This window comes from Onychomys torridus, chromosome 7 (assembly GCF_903995425.1).
Source record: "Onychomys torridus chromosome 7, mOncTor1.1, whole genome shotgun sequence".
Lineage (NCBI taxonomy): Eukaryota > Metazoa > Chordata > Mammalia > Rodentia > Cricetidae > Onychomys > Onychomys torridus.
In genome coordinates this window covers 37,629,207-37,649,028 of record NC_050449.1, presented here as the reverse complement: position 1 = coordinate 37,649,028, position 19,822 = coordinate 37,629,207, and the positions used below count along the sequence as shown (strand labels likewise).

The window sequence follows — 19,822 nt, the reverse complement described above, 5'->3', positions numbered from 1 at the left end:
CCTTGAATTCTACATCAAGTTGCTTTATTGCTAGGCCTCAGAGATTAGAGGCCAATGGCCTCAGAGATCCAGGGGGTTGAGACCAAACTGACGAAGCTGCTCCTTGTGCCTGGTGTGGAGTCTCTGCACAGCTGCATCCCACTGAGGCTTGACAGCCCTCAGCTTGGCCAAGAGACAGTCCAGGCTGCCCTGTGAGCACCAAGCTTTCAGCTCCCAGGAAGACAGGGAAGGGTGAATGTTGCCTCAGTTTACCCAGCTTGGTAATAGTTCTTTGCTAATGGCTTCCTTTTCTTTTCCTTCCTTCCTTCCTTCCTTCCTTCCTTCCTTCCTTCCTTCCTTCCTCCCTCCCTCCCTTCTTTCTGTAAGATACCTTTGCTTTGTAGTCCAGGCTGGCTTTGAACTCACAGTTCTCTTGCCTCAGCTTCCCAAGTGCTGGTTTGCAAACATGAACCACTGTGTCTGGCTGCCCATTGTTTCTCGTTTCTCTCTCTCTCTCTCTCTCTCTCTCTCTCTCTCCCCCCCCCCTCCAACACCCATGATTGAACCTAAGGCCTCACACATTCTAGGCAAGTACCCTGTCCACTGAACTGTACATTAATCCCTCTTCTTTTTTTTTGTTTGTTTGTTTTTGTTTTTTCGAGACAGGGTTTCTCTGTGCAGCTTTGTGCCTTTCCTGGAACTCGCTTTGGAGACCAGGCTGGCCTCGAACTCACAGAGCTCCACCTAGCTCTGCCTCTCGAGTGCTGGGATTAAAGGCGTGTGCCATCAATGCCCGCAATCCTTCTTTTTACTTTTTATTTTGAGATAGAGTCTGTTACTATACCGCCTAGGCTGGCCTTGAACTTTGTACCTAGGTAGGTCTTGAACCTATGATCCTTCTGCCTCAGCCTCCTGCATAGTAGGATTACAGTCTTGTGCCATTCCTTTCTTTCTCTGCTCCTTCTCCCTACTCCTCTTCTTATTTCCTTCCTCCCAGGTCTGTGCGGGGATTGAACCCATGGCCTTGCATACTAGGCTAGAGCTCTACCATTGACCTATACCCCAAGCCCCTGATTATTTTGAGTCTAGGTCTCACTATGTAGCAGATACATGTACATTGTAGCCAATGTTGGCCTTAAACTCTAAATCTTCATGCCTTAGCTACCCACGTATGGGATTACAAATCACTGGCTCTGTCAATGGCTGTATCTTCTGTTTACACTTAGAACAGAGCATGGCTTCCATGGGTTGTGGGTCATCACACTAGTTGAGGGTAAAGGGACAGAGGGTTATGGGATACTGAGAAGATGGCCTCCAGGGAATGGTGCTTACATGCAAGATTTCCTCATACTTGGCCTCCATGTTTGCCACGTGGGCACGCAGCTGAGCCAGGGTTTCATCCTGCTCTCTGAGGGCTTGCTCAGCCTCCTCCCTGGCTGCCTTAGCCTCCCTTTGGCATGTTTCTAGAGAGCAGGGCAGGAAGATAAAGAAGACAGGACGGTGATGCTATAGCAAGAGCAGTAACCAAAGGTACCTAAAAAGGGTACCTTGACAGAGGACAGTAGACTCCCAGGGCATCAGCTTTCCTGAAGTCTCTGTAAGGACTCACTGGGGTACTGCAGAATGAGTAGAGGTTTTGAGACAGATGAACCCAAAGTCTGGTGCTTATTACATATACAACATAGGACAAATATCTCTGTGTCTCCATGTCTTAAATGTTTGGCTTTGTTTTGCTTAAGACAGAGTCTTATGTAGCCAGGCTGGCCTTAAACTCTCCAAGTAGCCAAGGACAACCTTGAACTCCAAATCTTCTTCCCTCTACCTTCCAGGGTTGGGATTATAGACTTGTACTAACATGGTTCAGTTTCTTTATCTTTCTTAATCAAAGCCAGGTCCTCAGGAAGAGCAGTCGGTGTTCATCACCATTGGGCTCTCTCTCTAGCCCCTTCTTCAGAATCTTTGGAGGGAAAATGACCTCTGCTCCTTATGTTTGCTGTGACCCTCCAGTGTGAAAATGGATGACAAAGCACCTACCCAATAAAGGAGGTGTTCAGTACATGCTGAACTTTAATTTGAAAGAAGGCCAAGGTTAGAGACAGAATCCGTGGCCTGTATAAGCAACTCATGAATATGTATAGTGAAACTGAAGATATTTTGGATGGGATAGCTTACACCTGGAATCCTACAACTCAGGAGACTGAGGCTGGAGGATCACCGTGAGTTCATGGCTACCATGGGCTTTTGAGGAATAAGAAGATTCAGGAGGGACTGGAGCAATGGCCAAACAGTTATGAGTACCTGCTGCTGCTGCTCCTGCAGAGAGCCCGGGTTTCGTTCCCAGCACCCACCTGGTGGCGTAGAATCATTCTAACTCCAGTTCCAGAGGACCGATGCCCTCTTCGGACCTCTGTTTTCTTATCTGGTTGCTTATTCACTGATCTAACAAGCAGTAATTTAAGGCTTTCTACCTGTGCTCAGCTTAGAAGATACTGTAGTCTGGTTGTAAAAGTCAGCTAAACTAATAAGAAATGTGTTTTGATTAGAATAGACAAGGCAGTGAAGGGGGAACTGTTGGACTTGGGGAGATTAAAGCAAGGGGGAAATTGAGTGACAGTCCTCTAGCTTAGAGGGCTTTTAAAAAATTTTTCGGGGTTGGGGATTTAGCTCAGCGGTAGAGCACTTGCCTAGCAAGCATAAGGCCCTGGGTTTGGTCCTCAGCTCTGGTTTTAAAAAAAAAAAATTCTTTTTAGTTGGGTGGTGGTGGTGGTGGTGGTGGTGGTGGTGCACACCTTTAATCCCAGCACTCAGGAGGCAGAGGCAGAGGCAGACGGATCTCTGTGAGTTCAAGGCCAGCCTGGGCTACAGAGTGAGGTCCAGAAAAAGAGCCAAAGCTATACAGAGGAACCCTGTCTCAAAAAAAAATTATTAGGGTTATTTATTTTGTTATTTTATGTGTATGAATGTGTTGCCTGTATGTATGTCTGTGCACCATGTGGGTGCCTGTGGAGGTCAGAAGAAGGCATTAGATTCCCTAGGGCTGGGGTTACAGGTGGTTGTGAGCCACTGTGAGGGTGCTGGTTCAGGTTCTCTGTAAGAACAAGTGCTCTGAACTGCCGAACCAACTCTCTTAGAGGCCAAGTCCAGCCCCTAGCTTAGAGGTTTATGCCACAGAACTCTGTTCAGAGGAAAGTTGGGGTGAAGGTGACCCTAGTTAAAATGCAAGGAACAGATTGTAGACATCTAGAGAAGGCTGTTCTACGTGCCCTCTTCCATGCTGGGCCTTCTTGGTGACCTGGGAGAGAAAGGGTGAGCGATGCGGCCTACCTAGCTGCTCCCGTAGACCTCTCGCTTCCTCCTCCAGCTGCTTGCTCCGGGTCCTCAACTCCTCTTGCAGGGCCTGACGCTGGCGGCTCATCTCTGAGGTGCGAGCCATCGGGATGGAGGCACATGAAATGAAGTGGGGCAAAGTCTCAGTCAAGGAACAGAACTGAGAAACTTGGGAGACCTTGAAAGTTTGGGAGATAGAAAAACCGACCCCGACCCCTCCCCCCACCGCAGCTTAAGAGGGGGACCCTGGCCCTTCTTCCCACTCACTCCCAAAGATAAAGAAGAGGGCCGCGGCTACATTTTGTTTCACATAGCTGTCAATCATGCAGCATTAGCCATTCTAGAATGTGGGATCCACATTCTACCAGGTTCTCAGGAGCCGGTTATGCAGGGACGGTAGAGACTAGCTATGGCAGTTAGAGCTCCTCTTCAGTTCCTTGAATTCCCCGACTTTCTGGGTTGCCCTCTTCCATGCCCCTGTCTCCTGCCCACCTGGTCAGTCAAATCATACCTGCATATGCGGCCTTCCCTTCACTTTGGGCCCGTTCCAGTTCAGCTTCCAGCTCCCGCAACCTCTGCTTCAGCCTGTCTTCAGAAGCTTTGGCTCTGCGGGTCTCGTCCCTCTGTAGAGCTGTCAAGGGTGTGAGAGGCATGCTCACGTCTGACTGTGGGTCCCACAGAATCAATCACCATAGCCTCCATGAACTATACTTACCTCTGGGAACTTGGTGACAGGTGTCAATTTCTTATTCTCTTTATTAGTTGTCCCCCTCCCCCAGAACCTGTAGGGTTTTCATTCCTAAGGAGTCAATATTCCTTCCACATTCTGGCTACTAAAAGACAATGGCTTCCCCGAGCTGCGGGTTAGCTCCGTGGTAGACCACTCACTCGTCATGAATGAGGCTGCGGTTCCATCCCCAGAGCTGAGGGTGGGGTCCGGAGGGTGATGGGTGGGGAATAGCGTCTTTCACTGATTTCCACTGCCCAGCCCTTCCTCACAGTCTTTGCCAACAGATAATGGCTAGCTTGGTTTTAGCCCTGCACATAGTTCAAACTTCCAGTTCCCCAAGAACCCAGAAATGCCCCCAGGTGCCGTGTGTTGAGTGGCTAGTTTATTGTCAATTTGACAGAAGCTAGAGTCTTCAGAGAGGAAGGAGCCTCAGCTGAGAAAACACCTCTGTAAGATCAGGCTGTAGGCAAGCCTTTAGGGCATTTTCTTAATTAGAGATTAATGGGGAGGGCCTGCCCACTGTGGATGAGGCCATCCCTGAGCTGGTGGTCCTGGGTTCTATAAGAAGGCAGGCTGAACAAGCCATGGGAAGCAAGCCAGTAAGAAGCTCCCCTTCAGGGCCTCTGCATCAGCTCCTGCCTCCAGGATCCTGCCCTGCTTGAGTTCCTGTCCTGGCTTCCTTTAATAAAAAAAACAGTGATTTGGAAGCACAAACCAAATCAACCCTTTCCTCCCCAGGCTGATTTGGTCATGGGGTTTCATCACAGCGACGATAACCCTAACTAGGACATTCTGCCTCTGCTGTCTCCGGAGGCTTCAGACTTCCTACCTAAGTGGTCTTGAAGCAGCTCCTTCTCCAGCAGCATCAGCCTGTGCTTGGTCTCAGCCTCTGCATCTGTCCTGGCAAGATGATAGAGTCTTAAGTTATGCTGATCTCGGTCCCACCCAGGGCCTCCTCCCACATCCTGCGTGATGGAGGAAGATCGCTGGATAAGGGATGTCTGATGGCAAAATCTTACAAATTCACCGCTGAGTGAATTTGGGAGGGAGGCATCCTCCACTTTCTCAGTCCCCGTGGAATCTGGACTAAAGGCTCTGAAGAGGAGGGCAAGAAATCTTCACCCTACCCAAGTGTGGTGGCGATGCCTGTAATCCCAGTACTAAGAAGACTGAGTTGGAAGATATGTTTGAGGCCTGCCTGGGTCTCATAGTGACCCTGGGTCAAAAGGACAAAAGACAAAACCAAACAAACACGCACTCCATCTTGTTGCCCAAAGTGCTGGACTCCCTCTGAGGACCTTTGTGTCACGGACACACACTGTGACTCACCAGGACTTGGGTTTTTTTTTCTTCTGTGCTCCGGTTTTTCGCCCCTTCGCTCTGGTTTTAGGTGGCATCCTTGCTGTCCTGGGGGAGGGAAGACCTTCTGTGTAGGTCTGTAGACAGAGATGCTCTCCTGACTCCTGGGTGGTGGTAGGAGTCTCAGGACAGTCAGAAGTCTAGTCTCCCTGTATATCTTATGCTTTCTAGAAGCTTCAGTTCTTGGTCTCCTGGGAACTGAGGCAGGGCTGGAAGGAAGAACAATTCTGTGGGCAGCAGTCAGCCCTCTCAGAGAAGAGAAATCTCTGGACCTCGTCCCTTCTCTCTCTCCCCAACAAGCTTACTCTTCCCCTTCCTACCTCCAGGACCCTCTCTTGCTTGTGTGGTGTCTGTCTCCCTGGGGAATGATCCTCCTTGGGGAGGGCAAAGAGAATCCCAAACAGATTGAGTTTAGGGAGGAGCCTGGGTCCTGGGAACCAATCCAGGGTGAAAAACTTCCCCCAAGGGGTAGGACCAAGAACTGAGGTGTTGGGTTTCTGGAGACTGCCTGCTGTCTAGGCAACTGGGAAACACTGGGTTCACAGGCAGGTCGGATGGGCTAAATCGGCTCACACAAAAGTCCTGTAGGTAGCTTCTCCTCTTACCCCCAAATCCTAGCCTTAAAGAAAAGGCCTTGGAGCTGAATAGCTATTATTCATGTCTACACAGGCACTGCCTGTGATCTGGAGACTTTCCAGTCTAGAAATCTAGAAGTGTCCAGTCTGAGAGAATAGTGCATTACAGATGTAGAGGAAAGGCAGGGATAGTAGCCATCACAGGTACTTTACATTTCTAGGTCTCCTGAACACAGTGACGTAATTTACTTTAGAACTTGAGGTCCTGCCAGGTGGTGGTGGCGCACACCTTTAATCCCAGCACTTGGGAGGCAAAGGCAGGTGGATCTCTGTGAGTTCGAGGCCAGCCTGGTCTTCAGAGAGAGTTCCAGGACAGCCAGGGCTATGCAGAGAAATAAAATCTGTCTCGAAAAACAAAACAAAAAACAAAAACAAACAAACAAAAAGAACTTGAGGTCCACTTCAGAAAGGCTATCTATGGTGTGTGCGGGAAACACGTGCTGGCACAGGTAACTGAGAACGTTTTCCACTTAAGGGAAACGAGAACAGAGAAGTAGAGCCATGGACTTCAGGATGCTGGCCCAGAGAGGAGGCCACTAATTAGACAGTCATGAATTGAGCTATTTAATTTTGCTCAGCTTCAATTTCTTGGTGAATAAGTTTTGTACCTCCCGAAAGCCCTGGACTTTAGTGGTGTGTTCACAGGACTTCTTTCCCTCTGGTCAATTATTGTCTCACTCCCTTTGTTTCTTTATGAGATTACTCTGCAGACATGTTTAGAAGCCCCCAAGCTCCCTGAAGCAGAGAGTTGGTTAGAGCTCCCTCTAGTGGACTTGCTTGACTTGCGTCTCCTAAATTTTGCAGTTTAGTATTTCTTGGGCCATATTGGGGGAGATTCCCTTTGGAATCTTGGGGGACACATTCTAGCATTTCGTGGGTGATTAAAAAATTGACTAGCCAAGTGGTGGTGGCTCACGCCTTTAATCCCAGCACTTGGGAGGCAAAGGCAGGCGGATCTCTGTGAGTTGGAGGCCAGCCTGGGCTACCAAGTGAGTTCCAGGAAAGGTGCAGAGCTACACAGAGAAACCCTGTCTCAAACAACAACAACAAACAACAACAAATTGATTGTGGGCAGAGTGTGTGACAGGTATCTTGCTATTGTCCCCTCTCAAACTGGGAGGGCTCCATCCTGGAACTGTGCTATTGCTGGGCATCACGATGGCATCATACCTAGAACGGAACGACAAGCCTTCCTCGCTGTGGATTATGGGATGTACAGACTCTTTTTTAGGCACTTCTGTGTGTCCCAGTCTCTTCCATTTTTAACACTTGCATATTATCAGAAGCAAAAGCTGCAGAAATAGGTATAAGATGTAGGAGTAACTCTCTCACCTGTGAAGAGCAAGCCGAAGAGCAACCCATGTTTGCTTAACCCCATGACACTTTAGATATCTTAGAAACGATTTTTAATCTTAATTTCTCATTATTTTAGATGTGTGTGGGTTTGTGCCTGTGAGTGCAGTGCCCAAAGAGGCTGGAAGGGAGCATGGAGCCCCTGGAGTTGAAGTTACAGATGTGCTCATCTGGTGGTGCTGGAAACCAAACTCAGGTTCCCTGCATGAGCAGCGCTTGCTCTTGACTGCTGAATCATGGCTCCAGCCCTACTTTGGACATGTTACAGAGTCCAACTTGTCTCTGTGATGCCTTACAACCCATGGAATGTGGGGCTGGTGAGGCTGCGCAGGCTTCCCGATATGGAGAACATCTTTCTTCTCATTTCCACCATGTTTGCATTTATTCCTCCTTTAGACTCTCCTCTTCCTGCCCGAGAGTACACCGAGAATTCCCGCCCTTTCCTTTGCACCAGGAGCGTGTTTGGGACTTCTTCCACCATGTCACTGTGTCACTCATGTTGGTGCTGGGAAGGACACATCGAGGATAGAAGTGACAGGGTTCCAGCTGTACCTCAGGCCTTAGAGAGCATTTATTTTCACAAATATGTTCAGCCAACTGACTCTCAGGTGCAGAATCAGGATGTGGTTTGAGGTCAAGGTGAAGCGGAGTAAAAAAGAGTGCCACCTGTCACGTGATGAACTGGTCCCAACATAACCCAGAACAGGGATGGCATTATGTTCACCATTTCAACGCACTTCTAGAACATATTCAGAAAACAAATAAAAACAAAGAAATATTTACACATAAAAACTGTGAGAAAAGGTCCATCCTCCTTTTCATTGACTTCAGCTTGGAATCAATGATAAGAAATACCATTTCAGTATATCTATCTTTCTCAGTTAAAGTTTTTTTGGGAGCTGGAGAGATGGCTCAGTAGTTAAGAGCACTTGTTGCTCTTTCAGAGGACACACCCATGTGCACACACACAGGCAGATTATTATAATTAATAAACACGAATCTTAAAATTTGTATTACATGTAGTGTGTGTGTGTGTGTGTGTGTGTGTGTGTGTGTGTGTGTGTGTGTGCATGCCGTAGAGTCAGGGGACAACTTGTGGGAGTTGATCTCTCCTTCTTCTTTGTGTGTCTTGGGGATTGAACTCAGGTCATAAGGTTGGCAGCAAGCACCTTTACCTACTACTAAGCCATCTTGCTGGCTCCCTGTCTTCCTTTGAATAAGATCTATCCAGGAGGGCTTTTTTGTTTGCTTTTTGAGACAGGCTCTTACTGTGTAGCCCTGACTGGTCTGGAGCTCACTATGTAGATTAAGTTGGCCTCAAACTACCTCTGCTTCTTGAGGGTTGGAATTAACCGGTGTGCATGGCCACATCCTGATCTAGACAAGAGTTTTGAGGAGTTTTTTTATAAGAAGAGAGATCTCTTGTTTATTTATATATTAAAAGAAACATGGCCTGATCAGAGACTCAATGGCCTTGACCTACAGCAGTGGTTCCCAACCTTCATAATTATGCAACCCTTTAACCCAGTTCCTCATGTTGTGGTGACCCCCAACTATAAAATTATTTTTGTTGCTACTTCATAACTTTAGTTTTGCTACTGTTATTTGACTCATAATGTAAATATCAGTGTTTTCTGATGGTTTTAGGGGACCCCTGTGAAAGTGTCGTCTGACCCCAGAGAGGTCTCCACCCACAGGTTGAGAAGCCCTGGCCTACAGAGACCGTGAGCCGGGCAGAGTGACATGCCCGTGTTGTCCCAGCTACTTGAGAGGCTCTGGGAGAAGGACCCTTTGATCCAGTGTTCAGTGTCAGCCTGAGAAACAAAGTGAGACCGGTCTGCAGAAGGAGTGGGGGAGGAAAGAAAAAAGCCAGCAACAGTTGCTAAGGATGGAGAGATGATCAACATTTCCCCCGGTTTCGAGTACCTCTGCACAGAAAGAAATACCATTCACTAACGGGAGAAAGTCTGTTCAGATGGGGCCCAGGCGTCCAGTTTGTGTTTTTGTTTATTTACTTTTACGTGATTGGTGGGGATTAAGCAAATATGTGTGAAACACCACCAGGCCTTGGCCTAAGGCTTTTTCTATTAGTATGTCTGCAGAGGGTCCTGTGTTCTAGGTGAGTATAAATGGGTAGCAAAGGCTCCAGGGCAGCGCAGCTACCACCAGGAGGTGGAGAGCCTGCCTATTCCTGGCGCCTGGAAGGGTAAAGAAGGGTGGATTGAAAAGCTGGAAGGACTTGCTGGCTGAGAGGAATCGGTCTGGTAAGGTTAGTGGGAAGCAGGTGGGAGTTGGGGTGGTGGCAGCGGTGAGGGCAAAGGTGGGGAAGGGGTAGAAGGTTGGGGAAGTGGGGTGGGGGGTGGGAGGGTTGTCCTTCTGGGCAAGGAAGACAATTTTGCAAAGGCCTGGAGATGTGTGGCTCTCAAATCTCTGAAACTAGAAAATTTTGTCCATCTTATCTGGGATAGAGTTTGAGCCATTAAAAAATATAAAGCATAGTGTGGGTCTTCATTTCCTCTCTTGGCTTCCCTCTAGGGAAAAGAGCTTCTAGGCCCTCGGCCTCTTCTCTGCTGGACGCATGAGAGGTTAGAGGTATGGGGCTCTCTGAAGACAAGACTGCTGACCCCTGCCTGGGGGATGGTATAGGCTTCCAGTGTTGGGGTCACTCTCTTTTGTTCCTTGAGATAGTTTCGCTTCTACCAGGAAACTGGCAGGAAGGGTCAAGGTCAAAACATCATGATGGATGCTCTACCTTTCCCATGGTTAAGGGAGAGTTGGCAGCCTCCATATAAACCAGCAGTGCGAATTCTGGGATAGGGAGGACATGGGGATTAAGTGCAGCTCTTGGAGGTACTGAGAATAAAGTCAATTCTAGCAAGCACGTAATGAGCACAAATCAGAGTTTTGCTGGAATTTAAAAAGTTGTCTCCTCCTGATGGTTCAGTGCTGGTGCTTCTGTCTCAGTGAACTCTTACATTGTTGTATGAAAGAAAACAAACAACCCCCCCCCCAAAAAAAAAAGAAAGAAACAGAAATATAGCTCACCGCAGTAGAAACAGAATGTGTGCTATATAATTCCATGCCGTGTAGAATTTACTGAAGACAACACAGACTGGAAGTCTTTTTTAATTATTTTATTTTATTTTTATTTTGAGAGAAGTTCTCTCTGTAGACATGCCTTGTTGTAGAATATTATTTTAAGTCTGTAGACCTGCCTTGTTATAGAATATTATTTTAAGATGTGTTACATTTGTTTATGTTGTGGAACATGTATTTAAGATGCGTTGCATTCTTTTATGTTGCATTTGTTTAACTCTGTGAAGCTGTGTTGCTTTGCCTGTTTAAATGTCTGATGATTTAATAAAGAGCTGACCATCAATAGTGAGGCAGGAGAAGGGATAGGCAGGGCTGACAGGCAGAGAGAATAAATAGAAGGAGAAATCTAGGAGGAAGAAGAAGAAAGAGCAAGAGAACACAGAGAGGAGGATGCTAGGGGCCAGCCACCCAGCCACCCAGCCACACAGCCACCCCGCCACCCAGCCACATAGCCACCCAGCCACCCCAGCCACCCAGCCACCCAGCCACCCAGCCACCCAGTGGTGCTGGTCTGAACCCCTCTAGGAGACCAGTCACATAGAATTGTGGCTTGTGCAGTTACTACAGTACATAATACTTGGTAATGATTGTGAATGACTGTTCCTGGTTTATGTATAATGTTTACTAGATTATACTTTTCATTAGTGTAGGTGTTCCCGAGTCCCTTAACAGTGAACTATATTACAGTATGAAATGTGAATATAGTATGCAGTGTTAAGCTGGAAGCAGCCTTGTAGATGTCGTATTTACAGCCGCTCTCATGTAATCAGTGACCACCAGGACTAACTATATCATCCATATTTGTATAAGTACACTCTGATGTTCAAACAGTGCTAATAGCCTAGAGATGCATTTCTCAGAGAATCATGATTGTATTTAGAGAGTGACCTGTGTCGATTCTCATTGGTGATTCTTACCCTCATTTGTTTGGTGGATGCCATCATTCTCTCAGTGGTATTAAAGTAATGTTTACTTAGTACCATTCAATGAAAGAATTGTTGGCTGCTCCTCCCCACAACAGACTCATTCTATAACTTTGACTGGTATGGAACCCTGGAACTCATTGTAGTTTATGCCTTGAACTTTCAGTCCTCTTAGCCTCCCGAGTGCTGGGATTGCAGACGTGCTACCATGCCTGGCTTCTGAGTTAGGGATTCTTCAAATTATGTGTATTGGTTACTTTGTGTGGTGGACATGGGTAATTGTACACATTATTTTCCCATTTTACTTAATTAATGTTGTTTATGTTGGTATTTATCACTCTCAGGGTAGGGGAAGAGATGAAACAAGGAGTCTATGCTTCCCAGACAGACCCTGAAATCAGAGTGATCTTCTTCCTCAAACCACCTCCTGCCCCTCTTCAGGTACTAGGCATAGTACAGCCCCACCCAGCACTTTCACCATTTTTACTTCAAAACAAGGTTTCTCTGTGTAGCCTTGTCTGTCCTGGAACTTGCTTTCTTTACCAGGCTGGCCCCAAACTCAGAGATCCGCCTGCCTCTGCCTCCAGAATGCTGGGATTAAAGGCGTGTGCCACCACCTGCTCGGTTTTTGGTTTTTTAAGAGAGGGTGTACTGTCATTCAGATTGAACCTCCTGAGACTCATGTTTTTGCCTCCCAGATGCTTGGATTTTGGGTGTTTGCCACGATGTCTGGAAAATGTGTTATTTTGTGTATTTCTGGACTCCTCCAGAGAATATAAAATTCTTCATTAACTCCATGTATGTGAAATGTGAGGCAGTTAACTATTTGTGTATTGGTGTTCAAGGTTGAAAGGTTAAAAATAGGATTAAGGGCCTAGAGAGATGGCTTGATTGGACAGGACAGAGGTTGGATTCCCATTCTCTCTCTCTCTCTCTCTCTCTCTCTCTCTCTCTCACACACACACACACACACACACACACACACACACACACAGAGCAGCTCATAACCATCTTTTTTTTTGTTTTTCAAGACAGGGTTTCTCTGTGTAGCTTTGCACCTTTCCTGGATCTCGCTCTGTAGACCAGGCTGGCCTTGAACTCACAGAGATCCACCTGCCTCTGCCTCCCGAGTGCTGGGATTAAAGGCACCACCACCGCCCGGCGCTCATAGCCATCTTTAACTCTAGTTCCAAGGGACTGGAGTGCCACCATGGCACCAGGCATGCATATAGTACACTGGTGAACATGCAGGCAAAACATTTGTACACACAAAATAAAATATTTATTTAGTCAGCAGTTCTCTGTGTAGCTCTAACTATCCTGGAACTCTGTAGACCAGGTTGGCCTTGAACTTAGAACTCAGAGATCCGGCGCCTCTGCTTCCCAAGTGCTAGGACTAAAGGCAATCGTTACTATTGCCCGGCAATAAAAAATATTTTAAAGTAGGATTAAATCAAGGCTAAACTTTTTGATTGCTGTTACTATAGAAAAATGTTATGATGTTAGCTAGTAGTATGTATCTAATAAAGCTGATAAGTGATCAAATTGGTTTCTTGAGTCTTTCTTCTTAGTAGAATTCATGCTGTATTCAAACATATACAATACTGTGAAAACATCATTTTCTTAGTGATTAGCCTGGAATATTCAAAGAAAAGCAGAGTAGGTTTTATTAGTTTGAAGACAGAGCCTGAATTTTAATCACAGTATCCAAAGAAGTTGTTAATTCTGATGTACATTAGGTTTGTTACGAGGGTATTGTAACAAGCAAGTCATTGTGAAGTGTCTTGTGATCAGCACATTTTGTGCTGGAAGGAAATAGGTGGGAGCAGTCAGCTAGGAACCCTGGAAAGCAGCCTTGCGCTGTCCCCACAATGTTTCTCCTACAACAGCTTCCAGAAAGGGGAAGGGTTCTATAGTGACATTGGTGGTGCATGTCCCTGGGGATGCAGGCACTGATGAGGGGAATGGTCCACTACCTAAACATAGCCATCAGAAACCAACAGTAATGGGCGGGACTCTGCTCAGTAGCACAGTGCTTGTTAGCACTGCAGAAAGTCCTGAGGTTCTGGAGGGACTGGGGTGGTGGGGTGGGGACAGGACGCGACAGCACTCATGACAGACACAGGGACTCAGTAGTGACTCTGGATCTTTTTCCTCTGGGTCTTTTGGAATGAGTGGTGGGTAAGAAGTACTTAGGTGAGTCTGATGTCCGAATACCTTAATTTACTACTGACTGCTTGCTTGCTACCTTTCCTCCAGCTTAGACCTGCTGTGGAAGGCGACCGTAAACAAGGCTAATTCTTTGGTGCTTCATTAGATAGGAGAGGTCCAGACTTCTGTAATTCTGTTTTTTTTGAATAGGACCTTACTATGTAGCCCAGGCTGATCTCACACTTTGAGCAGTCCTCCTATTTATTAATAAGCTTCTCAAGTGTTAGGGTCATAGGCACCGAGGTACCATTCTTAGGACCCTTCCTTCTTTAGATCTGTTTTGAATGGCTGTATGGGTCTGTAGCACTTTGTTGAAAGAAATATACAACTGATGAATCATAAAATGTATAGAACAAAATGTATAAGTCTACATTTACCCTTATACTGCAAATGAATACTCTCTCCAGAAGTATCTAGGGTCCATTCCTCCACAGTATATCCCATTTCCTAAGTGGCTCTAAGAAATGCAATGGAGACCATCATCTTTTTTTTTTTTTTTTTTTTTTTTTTTTGAGGAAGGGTTTCTCTCTAGCTTTTGGAGGCTGTCCTGGAACTTGCTTTGTAGGCCAAGCTGGCCTCGAACTCACAGAGATCCACCTGCCTCTGCCTCTTGAGTGCTGGGATTACAGGTGTGCGCCACCCCCCCCCCCCCCACCCCCCCCCCACCCGGGAGACCATCATCTTTAAGTCATTTTTTGCATTATTGACTAGTGGATTGTTTTTAGCATTGGTCTCTTATTTTTCTTCCCCTCTTCTGGTACTGGAGATGAAACTCGAGGCCTTGAGAAATACTGTGTAAATCCTCTCTAACTGAACATTTACTCCAGACCAATACCAATATAACCAAAGATTAGTAATTAGTCATTCTTTATATCTTGGAGCAGTTTATACTTTCACATTTCTTAATAACTCAAGAAATCTCAAAATACTGTGTTTAATGTCTTAATGTACTTTAAGACAATTTTGCAAATTACTCAGCTTCTGCGTGTGTGCATGTCCTTGCGTGCATGTCGTTCCTCAGACATTTTCCACCTTCTCTTTCCTTCTGGAGCTGGCCAATAGGCTAGGATAGCTACTTACACAATCCCAGCTAGCCCCAGGGGTTTGCTTGTTTCTCCTTCCCCAGTGCTGGGATCGCACCTATTTGACACCACACCTGTTTTTGTTGTTGGTTGATGCGACTAATGTGATTTTGGGGGCTTGATTTCAGGTCTTATGCTTGCAAGGTAAGCACTTTACCAACTGAGCTATTTCTCCAACTCCTTCCCTTTTTTTTCAAGTGGCTCTTGAACTGGTGAACTAGTGATTCTCAAAGTTTAACATGAGTTCAGATCACCTGGAGGGAGAACTTGTTAAATAGGAGAAACTGGTAGGTCTGGGGTAGGTTTAGAACTGCATTCTTGACCATCATCCAGGAGATCTAAGGATCACACTTGATGTAGCAAGGCTTTATACTAAACACAGTTGATTTTATTTAGAAAAGCTTGAATTTTCTGTTGAAGAAATGGCTGTGTGGTACCTTAAATTGTGACAGTAATACATTCTTAAAATATACTTTTTAAAAACAGATTTTGTTGTTGTTGGTGGTGTTTTATTTGTTTTTTTGTTTGTTTGTTTTGAGACAGGGTTTCTCTGTGTAGTCCTGTGTCTCTTAGAACTGGCTTTGTAGACAGACTGGACTCAAACTCACAGAGGTCTGTCTGCCTCTGCCTCTGCCTCTCAATAGCTAAGATTAAAAGTGTGAGCCACCAGTGCCCAGATGAAACAGTGAGATTTTTTTTAAAGCGGTTTTTTTTTTTTCTTTTAATAATTTGGCAGGGCAGTGGTGGCACATTCCTGTAACCCCAGCACTTAAGAGGCATAGGTAGGTGGATCTCTGTGAGTTCCAGGCCAGCCTGGTCTACAAAGCAAGTTCCAGGACAGCCAGGGCTACACAGAGGAAACTCTGTCTCGGTAAAAACAAAACAAAACAAACAAACAAAAAAATTGTTACATTTCCAAGATCTTCCATGTTATTACTATAGAGTAGATGTCACTAAAAAAGGTTTCAAAGGACTGTGTCAAATTTTATGATATGGGCAAGTTTGTTTAGTCTCTGCTTCCTGAGTTCTAGGATTAAAGATGTGTGCTACCATACTTGGCAATTTCTAGGTTTTAATATTAGGAACAGTGTTATAAATAGCATACCAAGTTTTTGTTTTGTTTTAGCATAGGGTTATCCCTCGAATTCAGGGATAGTCTTAAACTACTGACTCTTGTGTCTACTTCCAAGGTACTGGGATTAGAAGTGTAAACTACCACTCCTGGTTCAGTTTCCAAGTGTTTCTTTCTTTTTAACTTAATGTTTTGTTTGTGTGTGTGTCAGTATAAATACATGCGTGTGTGTGTGTGTGTGTGTGTGTGTGTGTGTGTGTGTGTGTGCGTGCGCGCGCACGCGCGCATGCACTCAAGACTGGACTCATGGAGTCCAAAAGAGGACAATTTGATCCCCTGGAACTGAAGTTGGCTGCCTCCCATGGGTGCTGGGGAAACATTTTAGGTCTTCTGAAAAAGCAGCAAATGTATTAATGGCTAGCATCATGTATCTCTGGCTGGCTTAGAACTCAGTATGCAAACAAGGCTGACCTCAGACTCACACACAACAATGCCCAGTTTCCAAGTATTTCTTTAGAAATAGTCCTAGAGCCAGGCAGTGGTGGCACATAAAATCCTAGCACTTGGGAGGCAGAGGCAAGCGGATTTCTGTGAATTCGAGGCCAGCTTGGTCTACAGAGCGAGTTCCAGGCTACAAAGCTACACAGAGAAACCCTGTCTTGAAAAAATCCAAATAAAACAAAACAATAGCAACAACAACAAAAACCCCAAATAGTCCTAGGAATAAAATGTCTGTATTAAAGGGATCATATGTTGTGTGATCATACACACACACACATATGTATATATATCCAGGCATTGTGGCTCATGCCTTTAATCCCAGAAGGAACAGGCAGGCTGATCTCTGTGAGTTTGGAGCCAGTCTGGTCTACATATTGAGTTCTAGGACAGTCAGAGATATGTAGAGAGACCCTGTCTCAAAACAACAATGAAAACTTGACGTGGTGCACGCCTTTAATCCCAGCACTGGGGGCGGGGTTGGGGTGGGGGTAGAGGCAGGTGAGTCTCTGAGTTTGAGGCCAGCCTGTCTTGAAAAACAAAACAAAAGAGAGAGAGAGAGAGAGAGAGAGAGAGAGAGAGAGAGAGAGAGAAAACACATATTTACTGTATGCATGTGTGTATATGTATATAGTGTGTGTGTGCCATACCGGCATCCAAAATTTTCACATGCAGTTTTTAATCTGAATGAATGTAATGGCTGATTCAGATGAAAACTATGTTGATGCCTCTTCACAGTCACAGTTTTATTAAGTAGAAGAAACCATGTGCTCCAGTGCTGGAGACATTCACATTTAACAGTCTATGATACATTGTAAGTATAGAAAGGGCTCTGAGGATTCTCTTAGAGCTCTCCAGCCCAACCACTGCTCAAACAGTGGACAAAAGGATTGGCAACAGGGAGGGACTTTCCGTCAAGCAGGAACTTCTTGGTACCCTAATCTGAAGCTGTGTTGAGATGGCATCCAAAAGTTTTGCTAATGTTAGTTACTTAATCTCTCATTCATGCTAGTGTAGTTAGAGTTTTCCTGTCTGGCCCAGTCAGGACAAATCTCTCTTACCCGCCAGTCCCACAGTCGCTCAGACCCAACCAAGAAAGCACACAAAAACTTATATTGTTTACAAACTGTGTGGCCGTGGCAGGCTGCTTGTTATCTACTTCTTCTATCCTAAATTAACCCATTTCTGTTAGTCTATACTTTGCCACATGGCTTGTGGCTTACCGGTGTCTTTACATGTTGCTTTTCATGGCGGCAGCTGGCGGTGTCTCTCTCCAACCTTCTACTTCCCAGAATTCTCTTCTCTCTGTCCCGCCTATACTTCCTGCCTGGCCACTGGCCAATCAGAACTTTATTCACACAGAGCGATATCCACAGCATGCTAGCATTTGGTTTGAAGTTACATTGATTAATTCTGGATAGTTATATTTTTCTCTTTAAAAATAGAGTATGTATAAAAATTTGACCATAAAGTATGAAAGAACATGTCATTTTGTATTGAATGTATTTTTTCTTCAATTGGTGTGATAAATGAAAGCAATGAGATTAGTAATGAATTTTAAGTGGCACTGTGTTTGTAACATGCGGTTGGGTAGCATTTGATAAGAATAATATTATATTTCAAGAGCCTGAATGGAGTTTTGATAAATCAGTATTGGAGAATAGTAGTTAGAAGAAAGGCTTTTTCCTTTGGACCCTAACTTATTTAGTGATAGTGGGTCTCTATGAAAAGTATTTGTTTCTGGAAAACAGGTATTTATCAGTTCGTTTTGTTTAAAAGCTTCCCTGTGTATTTACGCTTGTAAAACTGTTAGCCCTCTTTGGGTTCTGAGATGGTGGAGTTGGGTTTTTGAGACAGGTCCACACATACTGTAATCCTCTTTCTACCTCCCTAGTGCTAGGATCACAGGGTGTGCTCCATCATGGCAAGCTTGGAGTTTCTATCATTTGAAGTTTCTGTGGGTTTTATTTATTAATCTGTTAAAAAAGATTTTTTTATTATTTTTAATTATATGTATGTATGTGTGTATTGTGAGTGCAGGTGCCTTTGAGAACCAGAGGCGTGGGATTGCTCTGCAGCTGAAGTTACAGGTAGTTGTGAGCCACCTGACATGGATGCTGGGAATTGAACTCCTGTTCTCTACATGAACAATACGTGCTCTTCACCGTCTTCCTAGTTCTTTCTTTTTCTTTTCTTTCTTTCTTTTTTGTTGTTTGTTTTGTTTTTGTTTTTTGAGACAGAGTCTCTTGTAGCTGAGGCAGTCTTGAAATCTCGATCTTCCTGCCTTTGCCTCCCCAAATGCTGGGGTTACAGGCAAAGTGAGTGCTAACAAGCCTGGCCAACATTGACATTTTAAGACAGTTTAAAAAGAAATTGAGCTAATGCTTACATTTACAGACAAAAATTGAAGTTCAGAAAGATGAGTAATTGCCCATGCTCATGTATATATTAATTAATGTCTAAAGCTAGAACCAGACTAGACCCAGACCCTGGGACTCTGACCTTTCCTACTGTGCTTCCTGTGCTGTGAGCAAGATTGGTTGTTTCTAAACTGTAGTGAAGTTTTACATTCTGTTTTATGTATAGCTCCACTAGGAAACATTTGTTTTTGTAGTATAGCAATTTGTTTATTTAAAATGTGTGTGTGTGTGTGTGTGTGTGTGTGTGTGTGTGTGTGTGTGTGTGCGTGTGTGTGTGTGTGTGTGTGTGTGTGTGTGTGTGTGTGTGTGTGCGCGCAGTGGAGGTCAGGACAGCTTTTGGGAATTGGATTTGACCCTGTTGAAGCAGTCTCATTTCTTGTGCTGTGAACTCCAGACCAGCTGGCCCTGGAGCCTTGGGCAGTTCTCCACCTCCCATCTTGCTGTAAGAACACTAGGATTCCAGATGTGCAGCATTGGACCTGGCTTTTCATGTGGGTTCCAGGGATGGAACTCAGATTGTCACACTTGTGTGGCTAGCAATTTTACCTGCTAAGGCATCTCTCTGGTTCTGGTTCTGTAGTTTTTATTCCTTTTAAAGAAAAACTTGCAAATGAAAAATGTGTTGTTGGGAGCTGAGGAGATAGTTCAGTGGTAAAGTGCTTTGTTCACATGAGAAGCGGAATGTGAGTCCCACCACCCATGTGGGAAGCTGGGTGCTGTGGTGCTTGTAATTCCAGTGCTGGGGTGGAGAAATTCACTGCCAGCCAGCCTAGCTTACTAGTTGATCCCCAGGCTAGTGAGAGACCCTGTCTCAAAGAAGGATGACACCTGACGTTGTCCTGCTTCCACGTGTGTATGCACATACATCATGCATAAATTAAAAATACTGCTATGGACAGGTTGAGCTCTGTGCAGACAAAAACATTTATTTAAAAAATTAAGTATTGTGACACAGAATATTTATTGAGTGCTACACTTTTGTTCTGAGAACCAGAGACAAATTCCTGCCCTTAGAAAACAGGTTTATATGTACCTTTTCTGCTTAGTTGGAGATGAAAATTCTTGACTGGTAGAAAAATTCTGTATTTAGAACAGAAGTAGGCCTAGGCACTGTTCTCTGTGGTTTTTCACTTTATA

The 19,822-nt window shown here is 45.1% G+C and overlaps 1 protein-coding gene across 1 annotated transcript; it reads right to left on the bottom strand.

The window, feature by feature from the left end:
* Positions 1–24: 24 nt before the first annotated feature.
* Positions 25–5,748, bottom strand: Ccdc153 (coiled-coil domain containing 153). The gene is made up of 7 exons (XM_036193513.1): positions 5,716–5,748; positions 5,366–5,443; positions 4,866–4,936; positions 3,818–3,937; positions 3,304–3,396; positions 1,312–1,442; positions 25–189 (listed from the first exon to the last, which is right to left on the bottom strand). The coding sequence occupies exons 2-7, from the start codon at positions 5,431–5,433 to the stop codon at positions 61–63; spliced, it is 612 nt and encodes a 203-aa protein (XP_036049406.1). The 5' UTR covers positions 5,434–5,443; positions 5,716–5,748; the 3' UTR covers positions 25–60.
* Between the last annotated feature and the right edge of the window lie 14,074 nt (positions 5,749–19,822).

Excerpts from the sequence above, each read along its gene's own strand:
- Ccdc153 (XM_036193513.1), bottom strand. The coding sequence starts at position 5,433 with ATGCCACCTAAAACCAGAGCGAAGGGGCGAAAAACCGGAGCACAGAAG. Across the intron at positions 4,937-5,365 it reads AAAAAAAAACCCAAGTCCTG|GACAGATGCAGAGGCTGAGA; the intron begins GTGAGTCACAGT and ends TCATCTTGCCAG. Across the intron at positions 3,397-3,817 it reads AGGGAAGGCCGCATATGCAG|AGATGAGCCGCCAGCGTCAG; the intron begins GTATGATTTGAC and ends CTCGCACCTCAG.